At 41.1% G+C, this 16,042-nt stretch overlaps 1 protein-coding gene across 1 annotated transcript in view; it reads right to left on the bottom strand.

Annotated features, from left to right (window-relative positions):
* Positions 1-3,897: 3,897 nt before the first annotated feature.
* LOC144508541 (glucose-induced degradation protein 8 homolog) overlaps positions 3,898-16,042 on the bottom strand; it is a 37,383-nt gene continuing 25,238 nt past the window's right edge. The window contains exons 4-5 of the mRNA XM_078236564.1: positions 13,654-13,851; positions 3,898-5,671 (exon numbers count right to left, since the gene is read on the bottom strand). Coding sequence (XP_078092690.1) covers positions 5,498-5,671; positions 13,654-13,851 — 372 coding nt within the window. The 3' untranslated portion in view covers positions 3,898-5,497. The remainder of the gene's footprint in view (positions 5,672-13,653; positions 13,852-16,042) is intronic.

The raw sequence follows: 16,042 nt of genomic DNA, 5'->3' as shown, positions 1-16,042 counted from the left end.
TTGAATGGCTTTGTAGTTTATGACTACTGCTTGCTAACCAGCCTCCCAGACCCTGGAGGAGCAATTTTCCATAATAATAACTCTACATATTTTAAGTTTATATTTTAACTTCTATCTTAATATCATGTGCATTTCCCAATCATTTATTTTGCTATCTGTAAAATCTAAGTGAACAGGTTCAGTGGTTTTTGCTTCCTGTATTAATACTTAAATTTAACTGGATGCTTACCCTGCTTGATGACATCGCTGCTACTGGATGGCTGGAAATCCCTTTGACTTGGCATCAGATTCAAATTGACATCAGAAAAGAGGAAATCTGCTTTAATGATTATTAGGTCTTTCTGAGCAGCTGCCTGAGAGGTCAGCTGCATATTTCATTGCTTCAGCACTGATCGTGAAATACAGCCTATTATATAAATTAAGGGCCTATTGTCTGTTGAAGGACTTCCATTTAAAATTAGCTAGCAATGAGCAGAGAGTGAGCATCAAGCCACCTACAAGGCACAACTCGGGAGTGTATTGAAATACTCTCCACTTGCCTGGATGAGTGCAGCTCCAACACTCAAGAAGCTCAACACCATCCAGAACAAAGCAGCCTGCTTGATTGCCACTCTTCCCACAATCATTCACTCCCTCCACCACTGATGAACAGTGGCAGCCATATGTACACCATCTACAAGGTGCACTGCAGGAATTCACCAAGGTTCCTTAGACAGCACCTTCTAACTCCACAATCACTACCATCTAGGTCAAGAGCAGCAAATACCTGGAAGTTCCCCTCCAAGTCACTCACCATCCTGACTTGGAAACCAAGCTCCTTCAGTCGCTGGGTCAAAATCCTTGAATTTCCTCCCTTACAGTACCGTGGGTGTACCTACACCTGAGACTGCAGCGGTTCAGGAAGGCAGGTCACCAGCACTACCTTCTCAAAGACAACTAAAGATGGGCAATATATGCTGGTCTAGTCAGTGACGCCCACAATCTATGACGAATTTAAAAATCCCTCCGCTGCTCACAATTCTTCAGTGGTCCACACGACCATTAACAAATATTAATTTGTATGAAAACTCTTTAAATGCAAGGTTTATAATGGCTCCCATTGGGTTTGTTTCAGAAGGGACATCACAACATTGCACTTTGCCTTATTTTAATCATTACAGCACAGACAGGAGTCATTTAGCCCATTATGCTCGTGTCAGGTAAAAGAAAGCTATTCAGCTTCATACAGCTCTTGGTCTATAGCATTATATGTTGCGGAAAGTTCAGTGAATATCCAAGTACTTTTTAAATGCATTGAGGGTTTCTTCTTCCACCACTTTTTCAGTGAGTTCTAAGCCTACACTACAATCTTAGAGAAAAATTCTCTCAGTTTCCCTCTCGTTCTTCAACAGATTATCTCTGCTAAGGGCAATAGGTTCTTCCTATTCACTCTCGGTCCCTCATTACTTTGTACACCTCAATTAAATTACCCCTCAATTCCCAAGAAACCAACCTTCACCTATCAAATCTTTCCTCAGCAGTCCTGGCTACACCATGCACTCTCTAATTTAATGATTTCCTTCCTGTAATGTGGTGACCACAACTGTACACAGTACACCAAATCTAGTACCAAGCAGCACGTTGTCACAGTAGGTAGCACTGCTGCCTCACAGCGTCAGGAACCCGGGTTCAATTCTTGGCTTGGGTCACGGTGTGCGCAGAGTTTGCATGTTCTCCATAGGTTTCTTCCAGGTGCTCCGTTTCCTCCCACAGTCCAAATGACGTGCTGGTTAGGTGCATTGGCCATTCTAAATTCTCCCTCCGGAACAGGTGCTGGAGTGTGGCGACTAGGGGATTTTCACAGTAACTTCATTGCAGTGTTAACGTAAGCCTACTTGTGACACTAATAAATAAACGTTCAGAAAACTGGGGTCAAGCTGGCATCTTACGTGGTTCTAGTATAACATTCCTGCTCTTAAATTCAGCTGAAGGAACATATCCTATGTGCCTTCTTAACTACCTGGCTTTCTTTCAAGGATCTGTACTCCAAGGTCCTTCTGTTCCTCTACACTTCTCAGTAATTTCTATTTATTGTATTTCTATGCCTTATTTGGCCTCACATCTCTGGACTGAATTCCATATACCACTTTTCAGCCCACCTTAACAGACAAGTGATATCTTCCTGCAGTCTACAGCCTTTTCCTTCACAACCACAAAGCTAATTTTTGTATTGTCTGCAAACGTCTTAATCGTACTCTGTATATGCAAGTGTAAACCACTGATATAAACCATAGGAATCAAGGGATCTAGGTTCTACTAAAAGCCAGAAAAACTATGCATTAGAACATGTAAGAACTTAAGTATTATTTAAGATAACTGGTCAGTCAAACATAAACAAAATTTTTATTTGTAAATTGTTATATCTTAATGGCAAATTATGAAATCTGAAAGAAAATTGTGTACTTTATAATATATATTTATTAATAATTAACTTTATTAATGGAAACTTTTACCACCAAAATAAAGTCAAAATGCCTGTTTTTGGAGAAACAGTATATTTTTCAGTTAATGCTAAAGACATGTTTCCAATTGTTCAAGTTGTACGTTAAAAATAGTTCACAACGCACAAGGTTTCATAACAGTATCTTTCTCCCCATTTACCAATCAACTTGGGGCAGAGAACAAAGCTTTAATCCAGATTTAAAAAGAACATACACGTTTCTGCCCTCACCATCTCCTCCTTTCCAATGACTAAAGATTTTTGCCTCCATTCTCTAGCTAGAAGAGGAATCAAAGTGGAAATAATTCACTTTATGAAGAAATTCCTTCTGACTTCAATCACAAATTGTCCATTCACCAGTGTTTGCATATGCCCCCATGAGCTATTGTCTTGAAGTAGTGTTCTGGACTTAACATATCTCTATTTTCATATCTTGTGCAAAGTACAAAGTCCTCACTCAAGGCTGAAGAGCCTGTTTCTCCATGAAAATTGGGAACAGGGCTAAAAAAAATAAAATGAAATAGTTGAATGGAGAAAGCAGGGATTTTGAAAACAGTAACATAGTGATCGAGTAGAAGAATAAAGATCTGAACTAAAACGTTGGAAGAAAAGAATATTTAAAATCGCATTTCTGAATCATGTTGTAATGTTTCTCGTGACATAGTTGATTAATTTTTGAAAAAGCTGCCCAGGAAGACAGCAGACAAGTTTTAGCAAATTCAAGAAGAAGCTGATTTTTTTTTGGGCAAAGAACTGAGTGATATAAATGATAAACCCTTTTCTGTTTGAGAAGATAGATCGTAATTGTCCTTCTGGCCTAGTGCATTCTCCAGATTTTTGATTTGTAGTTAGACACACAAGTTTCTATTCTACACAATGCCGAGACACTACATTGTACAATACCACTTCAAACAAGAGTTGTTTAGGACCCAAGTTTTGAATTTTTTTATTATTCCATCCGAATAAGTCTTTATAAAAGGGTATTTTCCTATTTATAGGCTTTCACATGCTTAGCTTTATTGCATTTTAGCATTTACCGATTTTTTGGTGCGGTGCATATTTAGCTGTAAATTAGTTGCTTTAATCTACAATTAGAGGACATCACCAGCTGTGGATTGTTTATTAGTTTAAGGCTAAAACTGTAGTCTCCTGGAGCTTGTTCAATTGCCTTAGAAAGCTAGAAACAAAAATTGCATAACTTTTGCTGAATTCACTAAAAGGGCTTTTATGTCTTTTATACAAGACAGCATGACTACAGAGAAAGAAGAAATTTGCACATGGTTGCACCATTTACAAGATGGAGAAGGATGATGGAGCTGAAGGGCTTTTCTATTCATTTGTGGGGCTGTGTAAGCAGTATTTACCATTTGGTAGTGTAGTAAACAAAGTACTTACTGCAGTAGGGTAATTTTAATCCATTTAATATTCATTTCAAAGACCGAGATAGGTAAATGGTCAAATTTTAGATTGAAGGAGACAATGTGTGCTTGCAGAGGAAGGTGTTAAAATTGCTCAGCAGGGGAAGATTTTCCACAAAAGCAATTTCAACAACTTCCTTATAGGATCCTAAAATTTTTACAACAGGGTGTACCAATGTGTAAACGCCAGGAAAAAGAGCTTTCTCACCATTGAGCTAAGCTGCTCCTAGTATAAACCTCAAGTATCAAATCTGTTGTGATGAACCTTGAAAACGGGGAGGGGTGGGAGGGGTGGGAGGGGTGGGAGGGGTGGGAGGGGTGGGAGGGCGGGGGGAAAGAAATCAAAGTTCACATTTATTCCTGTACAAATGTTCTCATCATTCAGGACCAGCATTCATTCCATCTATACCTGTTACATTTTTAAAGTCAATCTAGGGAATATTTACAAGTCAGATGATCACATCTGGAATTTTCCTTTTACTAAACTAACAGTAAAAAGTTCTGGAAAATTAAATAAGGACTGTCAACTATTTTGTTTGAAAAGTACCTGACACAAAATCTGCGTTCCTAAGCTATAAAACTAATTAAAATTGTTGTCAATGGCTTTCCATTGTATACTCCCAAAGTATTCGCTGATATACGCAATGATAAATTAACATCGTAGTATTTCTTTCAACAAAACATATCAATAAGTTCAACACACATTATGCACACACAAAAGTGTTTAAAAGCACATTAGATGAATTTCAAAGTGTAAAGCACTTTTGTATTGAGAAATCATTATACTACTTTTTTCTGCAAGGAATCGCATTATATACAAACAACTCATATCTAAGTGAGTCATTGCCACAAAATATACAAAACCTTGAGATTAAATACTATGACTTACAAGCCTGTGGATTTTAGTTTGGTTACAAGGCTATTTAATGAGAATTAACAAACATGTGAAGTTCTTCCTGCACAGTGGAAAATTCAAATGCGACTGAAAAAAATGTAAAATGAATAGTTGGCTTCCACTAATTACATTCTCAGTATCCATATTACATCACAACTGACTCCAAATAAATTTAATTGTATTAAGATACCATATTAGCAATAAAGTTGCTGAGGATATTCTATCAGAAATAAAGTATGAGGTTAGTTCCAGATGTAAGATGGATATTAGTAGAGAACAGGCAGGCATTTAATAAAGTTGTTTTGAAAATATATAAACATACACTTAAGAACCGTTGGCATGTGAAGCAAAGAAACTATGAATAGAAACTCTGTACAGCAGCCAAACGTAAATACCAAATACCCAGTATTTTCAATCCAACGTGCAAAGTTGGTAAAGTTATAAGTTACCATAAAAATGAATTTAGGACTGGGGTGAATCTTGCAATCCCTTGACCCTTCAGCAGCCATTTGATGGCGTTCCGATGTAATGTGTTGGTGATGCTTTGAACTTCATCCCAGCCTTAAATGTGATTATTCTGAACCATAAAGTCATATTCACATGTTCTGTCATTTATTAGTGAACTTATTATAGTCCTGATATTCTGTAACCAGCAAATGTACAGCAAGATGCTTCATAATCCTGTTCAGTCCCATCATAAAGCCTTTACTTGGGTTCCTCAATTGCTCCCTTACTGAGGTCTGTCATCTTGGGATATTTAACTTTCTTGTGGTCCAGCTCATTTTGCGCCCATAATAGAAGTTTTAGCAGTTTGGCTAGCTTAGGTGTTGATTCACGATTCTCATAATCCAAAATTGCCTGATTCACTTCACTCCAAACCTGGACAGAAAGAAAAAAATAAATAAGATTGTAGTCAATTAAATTTGACATTCAAATTCAATGTCTATGAAGAACAGAAACCTCAGTTGATTCCAGAAATCTTCTATTCGGGATCACATTTTTACTGGCAAAATGAAAAAGCATCAGCTTTCACACCAAATATCTAAATTGAGACCCTGGATTATATAAGTAATCAGTTATTACACCGTGGAGCCCATGTGCACTCAGTCGCCAAGCAGATAATATCCTTTCCATTCTTTGGCACACTAAATCCACTTGCTTCAGATTGGTAGTTGAGAACAAAAGGGGATTTTAGAAAATGGACAAGACTTTTTTCCCCTCAAAAATGAAAGTGAGAATGTGAAAACCTGCATCGTGCCATTTCTAGGGATACAATTTTGTAGGTGATGCATTAAATGTTCTTTGATAAAAGTTGAATTTCATTCCACCAGGACTGCTTGCATCTTATACCCTTTTGGAACTCATTACTGGGCGATTAATATTTTGGTGGCAGTGTTTTACAGTTCACCGAATCCAGGTTGCAGCGGCAACATGCACTTTTATAAGCATGTTGTAGCCTGGAACTATGGATAATGATGGTTGAGGTTCCATCTTTCTTTCCATCACATGGTTGACCAGGAATCTCTCCCACTATTATTACCTGCCATTGCCATGTGTTGGAAGGATTTGCAGGGTGACATTCCACCCATTTGATTCCATTATGAATGTACCTTCCTTGGCCATTAAATGCTGGGGTGGGATTCAAACCCAAAGCTTCTGGCTTAGAGGCAGGGATGCTATCCGTTGTGCCACAAGACCTCCAATGATTAGTATTGTAAGTGATGTAATAAGGCAAATTTGCAATCTATACTGAATAATAATACCAGAAACCATGAAAACAACTTGCATTTACACAGCATTGGTAAAGTAGAAACATCTGATGATGCTTAATGGAGAAAAAACTGAAACCAAGTGGTAGTAGTTAGCAAAGATGGTCAAACAGAGATGTTTTGAGGTCATAGAGGTTTACAGCATGGAAACAAGCCCTTCAGCCCAACTTGTCCATGCTGCTCCCTTTTTTTAAACCACTAGGCTAGTCCCAATTGCCCATATCTCTCTATAGCCATCTTACCCATGTAACTGTCGAAACACTTTTTAAAAGACAAAATTGTACCTCCCTCTACTACTACCTCTGGCAGCTTGTTCCAGACACTCACCACCCTGTGTGAAAAAGTTGCCTCTCTGGATGCTTTTGTATCTCTCCCCTTAAACCTATGCCCTCTAGTTTTAGATTCCCCTACCTTTGGGAAAAGATATTGATTATCTAGCTGATCTTTGCTCCTCATTATTTTAGCGACCTCTATAAGATCACCCCTAAACCTCCTACACTCCAGAGAAAAAAATGTCACAGTCTATCCAGCCTCTCCTTAGAACTCAAACCATCAAGTCCTGGTAGCATCCTAGTACATCTTTTCTGCACTCTTTCTAGTTTAATAATATCCTTTCTATAATAGGGTGACCAGAACTGTACACAGTGTTCCAAGTGTGGCCTTACCAATGTCTTGTACAACTTTAACACGACATCACAACTTCTATATTCAATGTTCTGACCAATGAAACCAAGCATGCTGAATGCCTTCTTCACTACTCTGTCTACTTGTGACTCCACTTTCAAGGAGCCATGAACCTGTACCCCTAGATCTCTTTGTCCTATAACTCTCCCCCAATGCCCTACCATTAACTGAGTAAGTCCTGCTCTAGTTCGATCTACCAAAATGCATTACCTCATTTATCTAAATTAAACTTCATCTGCCATTCGTCAGCCCACTGGCCCAATTGATCAAGATCCCGTTGCAATCCGAGATAACCTTCTTCACTGTCCACTATGCCACCATTCTCGGTGTGATCTGCAAACTTACTAACCATGCCTCCTATATTCTCAACCAAACCATTAATATAAATGACAAATAATAGTGGACCCAGCACCGATTCCTGAGGCACACCACTGATCATAGGCCTCCAGTTTAAAAATCAAACCTCTACAACCAGCCTCTGTCTTCTGTCATCAAGCCAATTTTGTACCCATTTGGCTACCTCACTCTGGGTCCCATGAGATCTAACTTTATACAACAACCTACCATGCGGTACCTTGTCAAAAGCCTTGCTAAAGTCCACGTAGACAAAATCAACTGCATTACCCTCATCTACCTTCCTGGTCACCCCTTCAAAAAACTCAAATTTCAGAGACTTGATTTTCCACTCACAAAGCCATGCTGACTGTCCCTAGTCAGTCCTTGCGTCTCTAAATGCCTGTAGATCCTGTCTCTCAGAATACCTTTTAACGACTTAGCCACCACAGATGTGAGGCTCATTGGCCTATAGTTCCCAGGCTTTTCCCCACAGTCCTTCTTAATCAAAGGCACAACATTTGCCACCCTCCAATATTCAGGCACCTCACCTGTGGCCGATGATTCAAGTATCTCTGCTAGAGGACCGGCAATTTCCTCCCTAGCCTCCCACAACGTCCTGGGATACGCTTCTCAGGTCTCGGGGGTTTATCTACCTTGATGCGTTTTAAGACTGCCACACCTCCTTCTCTGTTATATGTACACTCCTCAAGACATCACTAATTATTTCCCCAAGTTCCCTAATATTCATGCTTTTCTCAACAGTAAATACTGATAAGAAATATTCATTAGAGATCTCACCCATCTCTTGTTGATCCTTAAGAGGTCCTACTCTCTCCCTAGTTACTCTTTTGCCCTTCATGTATATATAGAAGCTCTTTGGATTCTTCTTTGCCAAAGAAATCTCGTGTCCCCTTTTTGCCCTCCTGATTTCTCTCTTAACTCTACTTCTACACCCTCTATACTCTTCGAGGGATTCACTCGATCCCAGCTGCCTATGCATGTCATGTGCCTCCTTCTTCTTCTTGACCAGGGCCTCAATATCCCGAGTCATCCAGAGTTCCCTACTTCCACCAACCTTGCCCTTCACTTTAAGAGGAACGTGCTTTCCCTGAACCCTGGTTAACACACTTTTGAAAGCCTCCCACTTACCAGACATCCCTTTGCCTTGCCACAGACTCCCCCAATTAACTGTTGAAAGTTCCTGCCTGATACCATCAACATTGGCCTTGCCCCAGTTTAGAATTTTAACTTTTAGGCCAGACCTATCATTCTCCATAGCTATCTTAAAACTAATGGAATTATGGTCACTGGCCCCAAAGTGATCCCTCTCTAACACTTCTGTCACCTGCCCTTTCTTATTTCCCCAAAAGGAGGTCAAGTTTTGCATCCTCTCTAGTCGAGCCATCCACATACTGAATGAGGAATTCCTCCTGAATACACTCAACAAATTTCTCTCCATCCAAGCCTCTAATATCCTGGCTGTCCCAGTCAATGTTGGGAAAGTTAAAATCCCCTACTATTATCACCCTATTTTTCTTGGCGCTATCTGTAATCTCCTCACATATTTGCTGCTCAATTTCCCGCTGACAATTGGGGGCCTATAGTACAACCCTATCAAAGTGATTTCCCCCTTCTTATTTCTCACTTCTATCCATAGACTCAGTGGGCGAACCCTCAGATATATCCCCTCTCAGTACTGCCGTGATGTTTTCCCTAATCAAAAGTGCAACTTCCCCCTCCTCTCTTACCTCCTGTTCTATCTTTCCTATAGCATCTGTACCCTGGAACATTGAGCTGTCAGTCCTGTCCCTCCCTTAGCCATGTTCCAGTAATAGCTATAATATCCCAGTCCCATGTACCCATCCATGCCCTGAGTTCATCTGACTTGCCCGTCAGGCCTCTTGCATTGAAATAAATGCAGTTTAATCTGGACTTCCCTTGCTCTCTGTCTTGCTTTTGCCTAATCTATCTAGTACTAGGATTAATGACACTACCGTTACTATTTAATGTACTTTCTTTAACTTCTGTGCTATCCTCAACCTTCTCTTCTGTGTCCCTACTGCTTTGGGTCCCACCCACCTGCCAAACTAGTTTAAACCCTCCCGAGTGTCTCCAGCAAATCTCCCCGCCAGGATGTCAGTCCCCCTCCAATCCAGGTTTGAACAGGTCACCCCTTCCCCAGAAGAGATCCCAATGATCCATAAATCTAAATCCCTGCCCCAGCTCTCAAGCCACGCATTCATCTGCCTAATCTTCCCATTCCTACTCTCACTAGCATGTTTTAAAGGCAGGAATGGAAATCCCCATAAAATGCTTAGCTCATTCAGATAATAAAGCAATTAACAGAAGGAGGAAGCTCTACAAATGTCCCCATTTTCAATGATGAGGGAGCCCAGTACATCAGTAAAAAGACAAGATTGAAGCATTTGCAAACCATCTTCAGCCACAAGTGCTGAGTGGATGATCCAGTTTGGTTTCCTCCTGACATCAGCAACATCATGGGTGGCACCTAGCACCAATGACCTGAGTTCGATTCCAGCCTTGGGTGACTTTGTGGAATTTTCACATTCTCCCCATGTCTGCATGGGTTTCATCCGGATGCTCTGGCTTCCTCCCACAGTCCGAAGATGTGCAGCTTAAGTGGATTGGGCCATGCCATCTTGCCTCTTAATGTCCAAAGATGCGTAGGTTATGTGGAATAGACAAGGTAAATGTGCAGTGTTACGGGTATAGGGCAGAGGGGAGGGTCTGGATGGGATGTTCTTTCAGAGAGTTGGTTCAGACTCAGTAGGCCAAATGGCCTCATTCCAAACTGTTCAATTCTATCACAGATGCCAATATTCCCCCATTTGGTATCAAGAAATGGGCGATGGGGCCTGACAAGATTCTGACTGTAGTATTGATGATTTGTGCTCCAGAACTATCCACACCCAAAACAAGCAGTTCCAGTATAGGTATAATATTGACATCCAACTGACACCACGGAAAATTGCCTAGGCATGTCCTGTCCATAAAAAGCAAGACTAATCCAACCCCGTCAATTACTGGGCCACCAGTCTACCCTTGATCATGAGCAAAGTGATGCAAGCGCAAAGTGGTTAACAGTGGTACCAAGCTGCACTTGCACAACAAAAGCCTGCTCACTGACACTCTCGGAGTTCCGTCAGGGTCAGTTAGCTCCTGACCTCACTCCCGTCATGGTTCAAATATGGACAAAAGAGCTGAACTAGTGAGGGGAAGGGAGAGTGATTGCACTTAACATCAAGGCAGCATTTGTCTTTGAATGACATCAAGGTACCTTGGCAAAACTAAATCATTGGGAAAGCTCTCCACTGGTTGGAATTATACTTAGCACAAAGAAAGGTGGTTCTGGTTATTGGAGGCCAATCAGCTCAGTCCCAGGACTTTGCTTCAAGAGTTCATCGGGGTAATGTCCGAGGCCCAAACATCTTCAGCTTCTCCATCAATGATCTTCCTCCCATCATAAGGTTGCAAGTGGGGATGCTCGCTGATGATTGCAGAATGTTTAGCACCATTCACAACTCCATAGATAATGAAACAGTTCATGTCATTATGCAGCAAGACCTGGACAACATTCAGACCTGGGCTAATGTGTGGTCCTAATGGATTTTGCCACTTGCATGTCAGGCAATGACCATCTCTGACAAGAGTCTCCCTTAACATTCAGTGACATTCAACAGCATTAGCATTGCCGAATTCCCCACAATCAACATCCTGGGGTTTACCATCCACCAGAAATTCAGCTGAACCAGTGACACAAATACTGTGGCTACAAGAGCGGATCAGAGGCTGGGAATTCTGTCCATCATCTCCGTGGCACAGGTTAGGAATGTGATGGAATACCCTCCACTTGCCTGGATGAGTGCATCTTCAAAAATATCCAAGAGACTCAACACCAACCAAGACATAGCAATTCTTGTCATTGGCAGCCCATCCACCACCAATGCACAGAGATAGCAGTGTGTACTAAATACAAGATGCACTGCAGGAACTATCAAAGGCTCATTCAACAGCATCTTGCAAACTGGTGACATTTATCACCTAGAAAGACAAGGGAAATGCATGATCAACATTTGCTAATGTTGCTCCAAGCCACACACCATACTGGCTTAGAATTATATCAGTATTCCTTCACTTTCACATGATCAAAATCCTGAAATTAGCTTCCCAGCAGCAATGGGTATAGCTGAACCAGATGGACTGCTGCAGTTCAAGAAGATGGCTCACCATCACCTTCTCAAGGGCAATTAGGGCCAAATGCTGGCCTTGGCATTGACACCCATAGCCCATGAAAAAATAAGCACAGCCAAGCATTCATAATAAGGCCATCTGTAGAACAAGACATCTAGTCATCTGTTTCTGTTGATACAGTTCACTAACGGCCTCAATGAGTGCTTGGCTAATCTCCATGACATATTAATGAATTAGCTTTTATAGGCTTTTAAGAGCAGCAGTTTTTTTTTCCAAAGCAGATTTCTGAAATGTGCTCTTTAAAGTGTATTTCAAGACTTGTCATTGTTATTAAATAGCTCATTGATTTTATAGTACATACTGCATAAGTGGGCATTCAGAATTCGAGGGAGTGCCATGGAGGTGGCAAGGGATAGAGGGCCCAACAGCCTTTAAAACAACATGGGTAAAGTCCCAGAGAACCAAAGTAGACAGAATAATCAGCCTGCCTCAGCAGTCACTTACTTCTGTGGCTGTGTCAAACTATCTAGGGAGACGGCGGGCACAACTGCAACCCAGCCCCCACAACTGAAGTATGGTGGGCATGGATCCTTTTAAAAGAGATGGGTCTGCCAATTCAAAATATTTCCCAACTTGAGCTTTCTGCCTCACTGGTGAATATCTAGCCCTGGAAGTCAGTCAAAATATTCAAAAAACACTCTATAATTAATATACATGACTGCACTTTTTAATAAAAGTGATTCACCATTTGTATGCTTACAACCACTGTGCGAAATTAATTAAAACATTTTGGGGGTGATTTTCTGGCACAGTCCAACACATGGGAAACTCGCGTGAGAGGGTCATAACAGGATTTGCATCGGGGAGATCTCAGTTTGAGATCTCTCCTGTCCATGGCCAGCAACATAATCTGGTTCACACCTTCACTGGGTGTGAGCCAGATTAACATATACTTACATATTCAAAATTGGTTTAATGCCCTATCTTCTGGAAACATCAAATGTTCCCACCCACCAGCATGATGTAACCCCAGCAGGAGTCACTACTGTTCTCTAAAACTGAGACCAGACATGATGACCATGCTGGAGACCATGCAGCCCCTAAGTGGTCAGGGACACTGCCCCTGGCACCACCAGCAGTTGCGACCAATAGGCGACCCCACAGTGGGATCACTAAGGTGAGGCAGCGATGATGCCAGCCAGACCTTTAGGCCATCTTGCCGATGCCCTAAGACCCCTCTCCTCTCAATGATGGTGCAAAACATACCCCACTGCAAAATAAAATGACAAAGTGTAGGAAGATTACAATCAGGATCGCACCGTCCAAGCCAGCGGGAATCACACTGGGTTTCCTGCCCGAGATGACACTCATTTCTTTTGATAAATTCAGCCTTCAGGCCTGTTTGGGATTTTATTAATAGACTTTGACCCAAATACATTTTTCAACAAAAAATACGCAAAATCACATAATTATGTGATTATGATCCAAGACATAACAGCTCTTGAGATTGGCACCCCATCCATCACCTTCAACATGCACTCTGTCCACCACCAATGCCCAGTGATAGCAGTGTGTACTAAATACAAGATGCACTGCAGAAACTTATCAAAAGCTCATTCAAAAGCATCTTGCAAACGAGTGACATCTATCACCAAGAAGGACAAGAGCAGCAGATGTCCAACATGCAATGTGATAATTTCATGAGAAGTTTTACTACACATTTTAATTGTAGAGGAGGAAGGAAGTTAAACATCTTGGCATATTTAACAAACATTTCCTGTGATGCATTGTTCCCAAAATAGCCAACATATCTTTCTATTAACAATAATTAATGAGCTGATACTGAATTTAAAAAGTTACCTTTTGCCTCTGCATCATATTCAGCAGATCCCCAAACGGCGATTCTTCTGGATTATCAAAAGCTAGTAGGGCCAGCGTACGTTCCATCTCAGTCAGACACTCTCGGCTTTCCTCACCCTGCTCAGCAAGCTGAGTCTGGGCAAACTCCAAGGCTGCTTCTGTCTCACGCTGGCGAATCAACTCGATCAAATGCTGTTGCTGTAGAAAGCACATTTATTGGCATTAGCCTCATTATGCAACAATACAACGGATAATGTTATTGATACAGTTGTTCAGCACGGATATCAAGGTTAAGGATCCCCTAGGAGGTAGTGATCACAATACGATAGAATTTAGCATTTAGCTCGAGTGAGAAAAAATTGGGACTGAACTATCAGTGTTAAACTTAAAGAAGGGGAATTACGAAAGTGAGAGGATGGAATTGGCAATAGTGGACTGGTCATATAGATCAGTAAGTAAAATGATAAATTAGCAATGACAGACATTTAGGGAGCTAATTCATGGCTCCCAGCAAAAATATGCCCCAATGACGATGAAAGACTCCAAGGGGAAGAAGAACCTACCATGAATAGTTAAAGAAGTTAAGGACAATATCGAGTTGAAAGCAGAAGCATATAAATGACAACGGTAGTGGTAGGCCAGAAAAAAGTGGAATAGATTCAGAATGCAGCAAAGGTGGACAAAAAAAAAAATCAGGAAGAAGAAAATAATCTATGAGGGCAAGCTAGCACGAAACATAAAATGCTCTTGTTCTCTGTTTTCAAGTACGTTAAAAGAGAGAAGTTAAAGAAAGCATTGGCCCTTCAGAGAATGAAACTAGGGAAGTAATTATGGGGAACAAGAAAATTGCAGAGGAGTTAAACAGATATTTTGTATTAGTCTTTACTGTAGAGGATATTGCAAGCATTCCAGAAATAGTAAGAAAAAAAATACAGGGGAAGAATTAAATACAGTCCCAACACCAGAGAATTAGTTTCAGATAAACTAAGGGGTAAAGGGCTGACAAGTACCCTGAACCTGATGGTTTGCACCCTAGGATCTTAAAGGGACAGGTAGTATTGAGGAAGCAGGGGGGCTGCAGAAGAACTTGGATAGGTTAGGAGAGTGGCCAAAGAAGTGGCAGATGGAATACAATGTGGAGAAGTGTGAGGTTATGCACTTTGGAAGGAGGAATGGAGGCAAAGACTATTTTTAAATGGGGAAATGCTTAGGAAATCAGAAGCACAAGGGACTTGGGAGTTGTTCAAGATTCTCTTAAGGTTAACGTGTAGGTTCAGTTGGCAGTTAGGGGGGGGCAAACGCAATGTTAGCATTCATGTCGAGAGGGCTAGAATACAAGAGCAGGGAAGTACTTCTTAGGCTGCATAAGGCTCTGGTCAGGTCCCATTTGGAGTATTGCGAGCAGCTTTGGGCCCCATATCTAAGGAAGGATGTGCTGGCCTTGGAAAGGGTCCAAAAGAGGTTCACAAGAATGATCCCTGGAATGAAGAGCTTGTCGTATGAGGAACAGTTGAGGACTCTGGGTCTGTACTCATTGGAGTTTAGATGGATGAGGGAGGACCTTATTGAAACTTACAGGATATTGCGAGGCCTGGATAGAGTGGACGCGAAGAGGATGTTTCCAGTAGTAGGAAAAGCTAGAACCAGAGGGCACAACCTCAGGCTAAAGGGACGATCCTTTAAAACAGTGATGAAGAGGAATTTCTTCAGCCAGCGAGTGGGGAATCCGTGGAATTCTTTGCCACAGAAAGCTGTGGAGGCCAGTTCATTGAGTGTCTTTAAGACAGAGATAGATAAGTTCTTGAAAGGGGATCAGGGGCTATGGGGAAAAGGCAGGAGAATGGGGATGAGAAAAATATCAACCATGATTGCATGGAGGAGCAGACTCGATGAGCCGTATGGCCTAATTCTGCTCCTATATCTTATGGTCTTAAAGGAGGTGCTACAGAGACTGTGGATGCATTGGTAGTCATTTTCCAAAAATCTTTGGATTCTGAAACTGTGCCAAAGGATTGGAAAACTGCTAATGTTCAAAAAGGGGGGGGGGGGGGCAAAATGCAGGAAACTACCAGCCAGTTATTGAAAAGACATACAATTGATTATTGAGAGAATAGCAGTGCATTTGGAAAGTCATAATCTGATAAATCAGAGTCAGCACGATTTCATGAAAGGGAAATTATGTCTGACAAATTTATTAGAGTTCTTTGAAGTATCAGCTAGAATACATAGAGGAGAACCAGTTAATGTTATATATTTGGATTATCAAAAGACACTTGATAAGCCACACAAAAGGTTACTACACAAGATAGGAACTTATGGTGTTGGAGGTAATATTCTGGCATGGATAAAGGTTTGGCTAACTAATAGGGAGCAACGAGTACTGAAAAGG

Source organism: Mustelus asterias, chromosome 20, assembly GCF_964213995.1.
Source record: "Mustelus asterias chromosome 20, sMusAst1.hap1.1, whole genome shotgun sequence".
Lineage (NCBI taxonomy): Eukaryota > Metazoa > Chordata > Chondrichthyes > Carcharhiniformes > Triakidae > Mustelus > Mustelus asterias.
The sequence above is the reverse complement of the archived record's forward strand: the minus strand, read 5'-3'. Positions and strand labels throughout refer to the sequence as shown.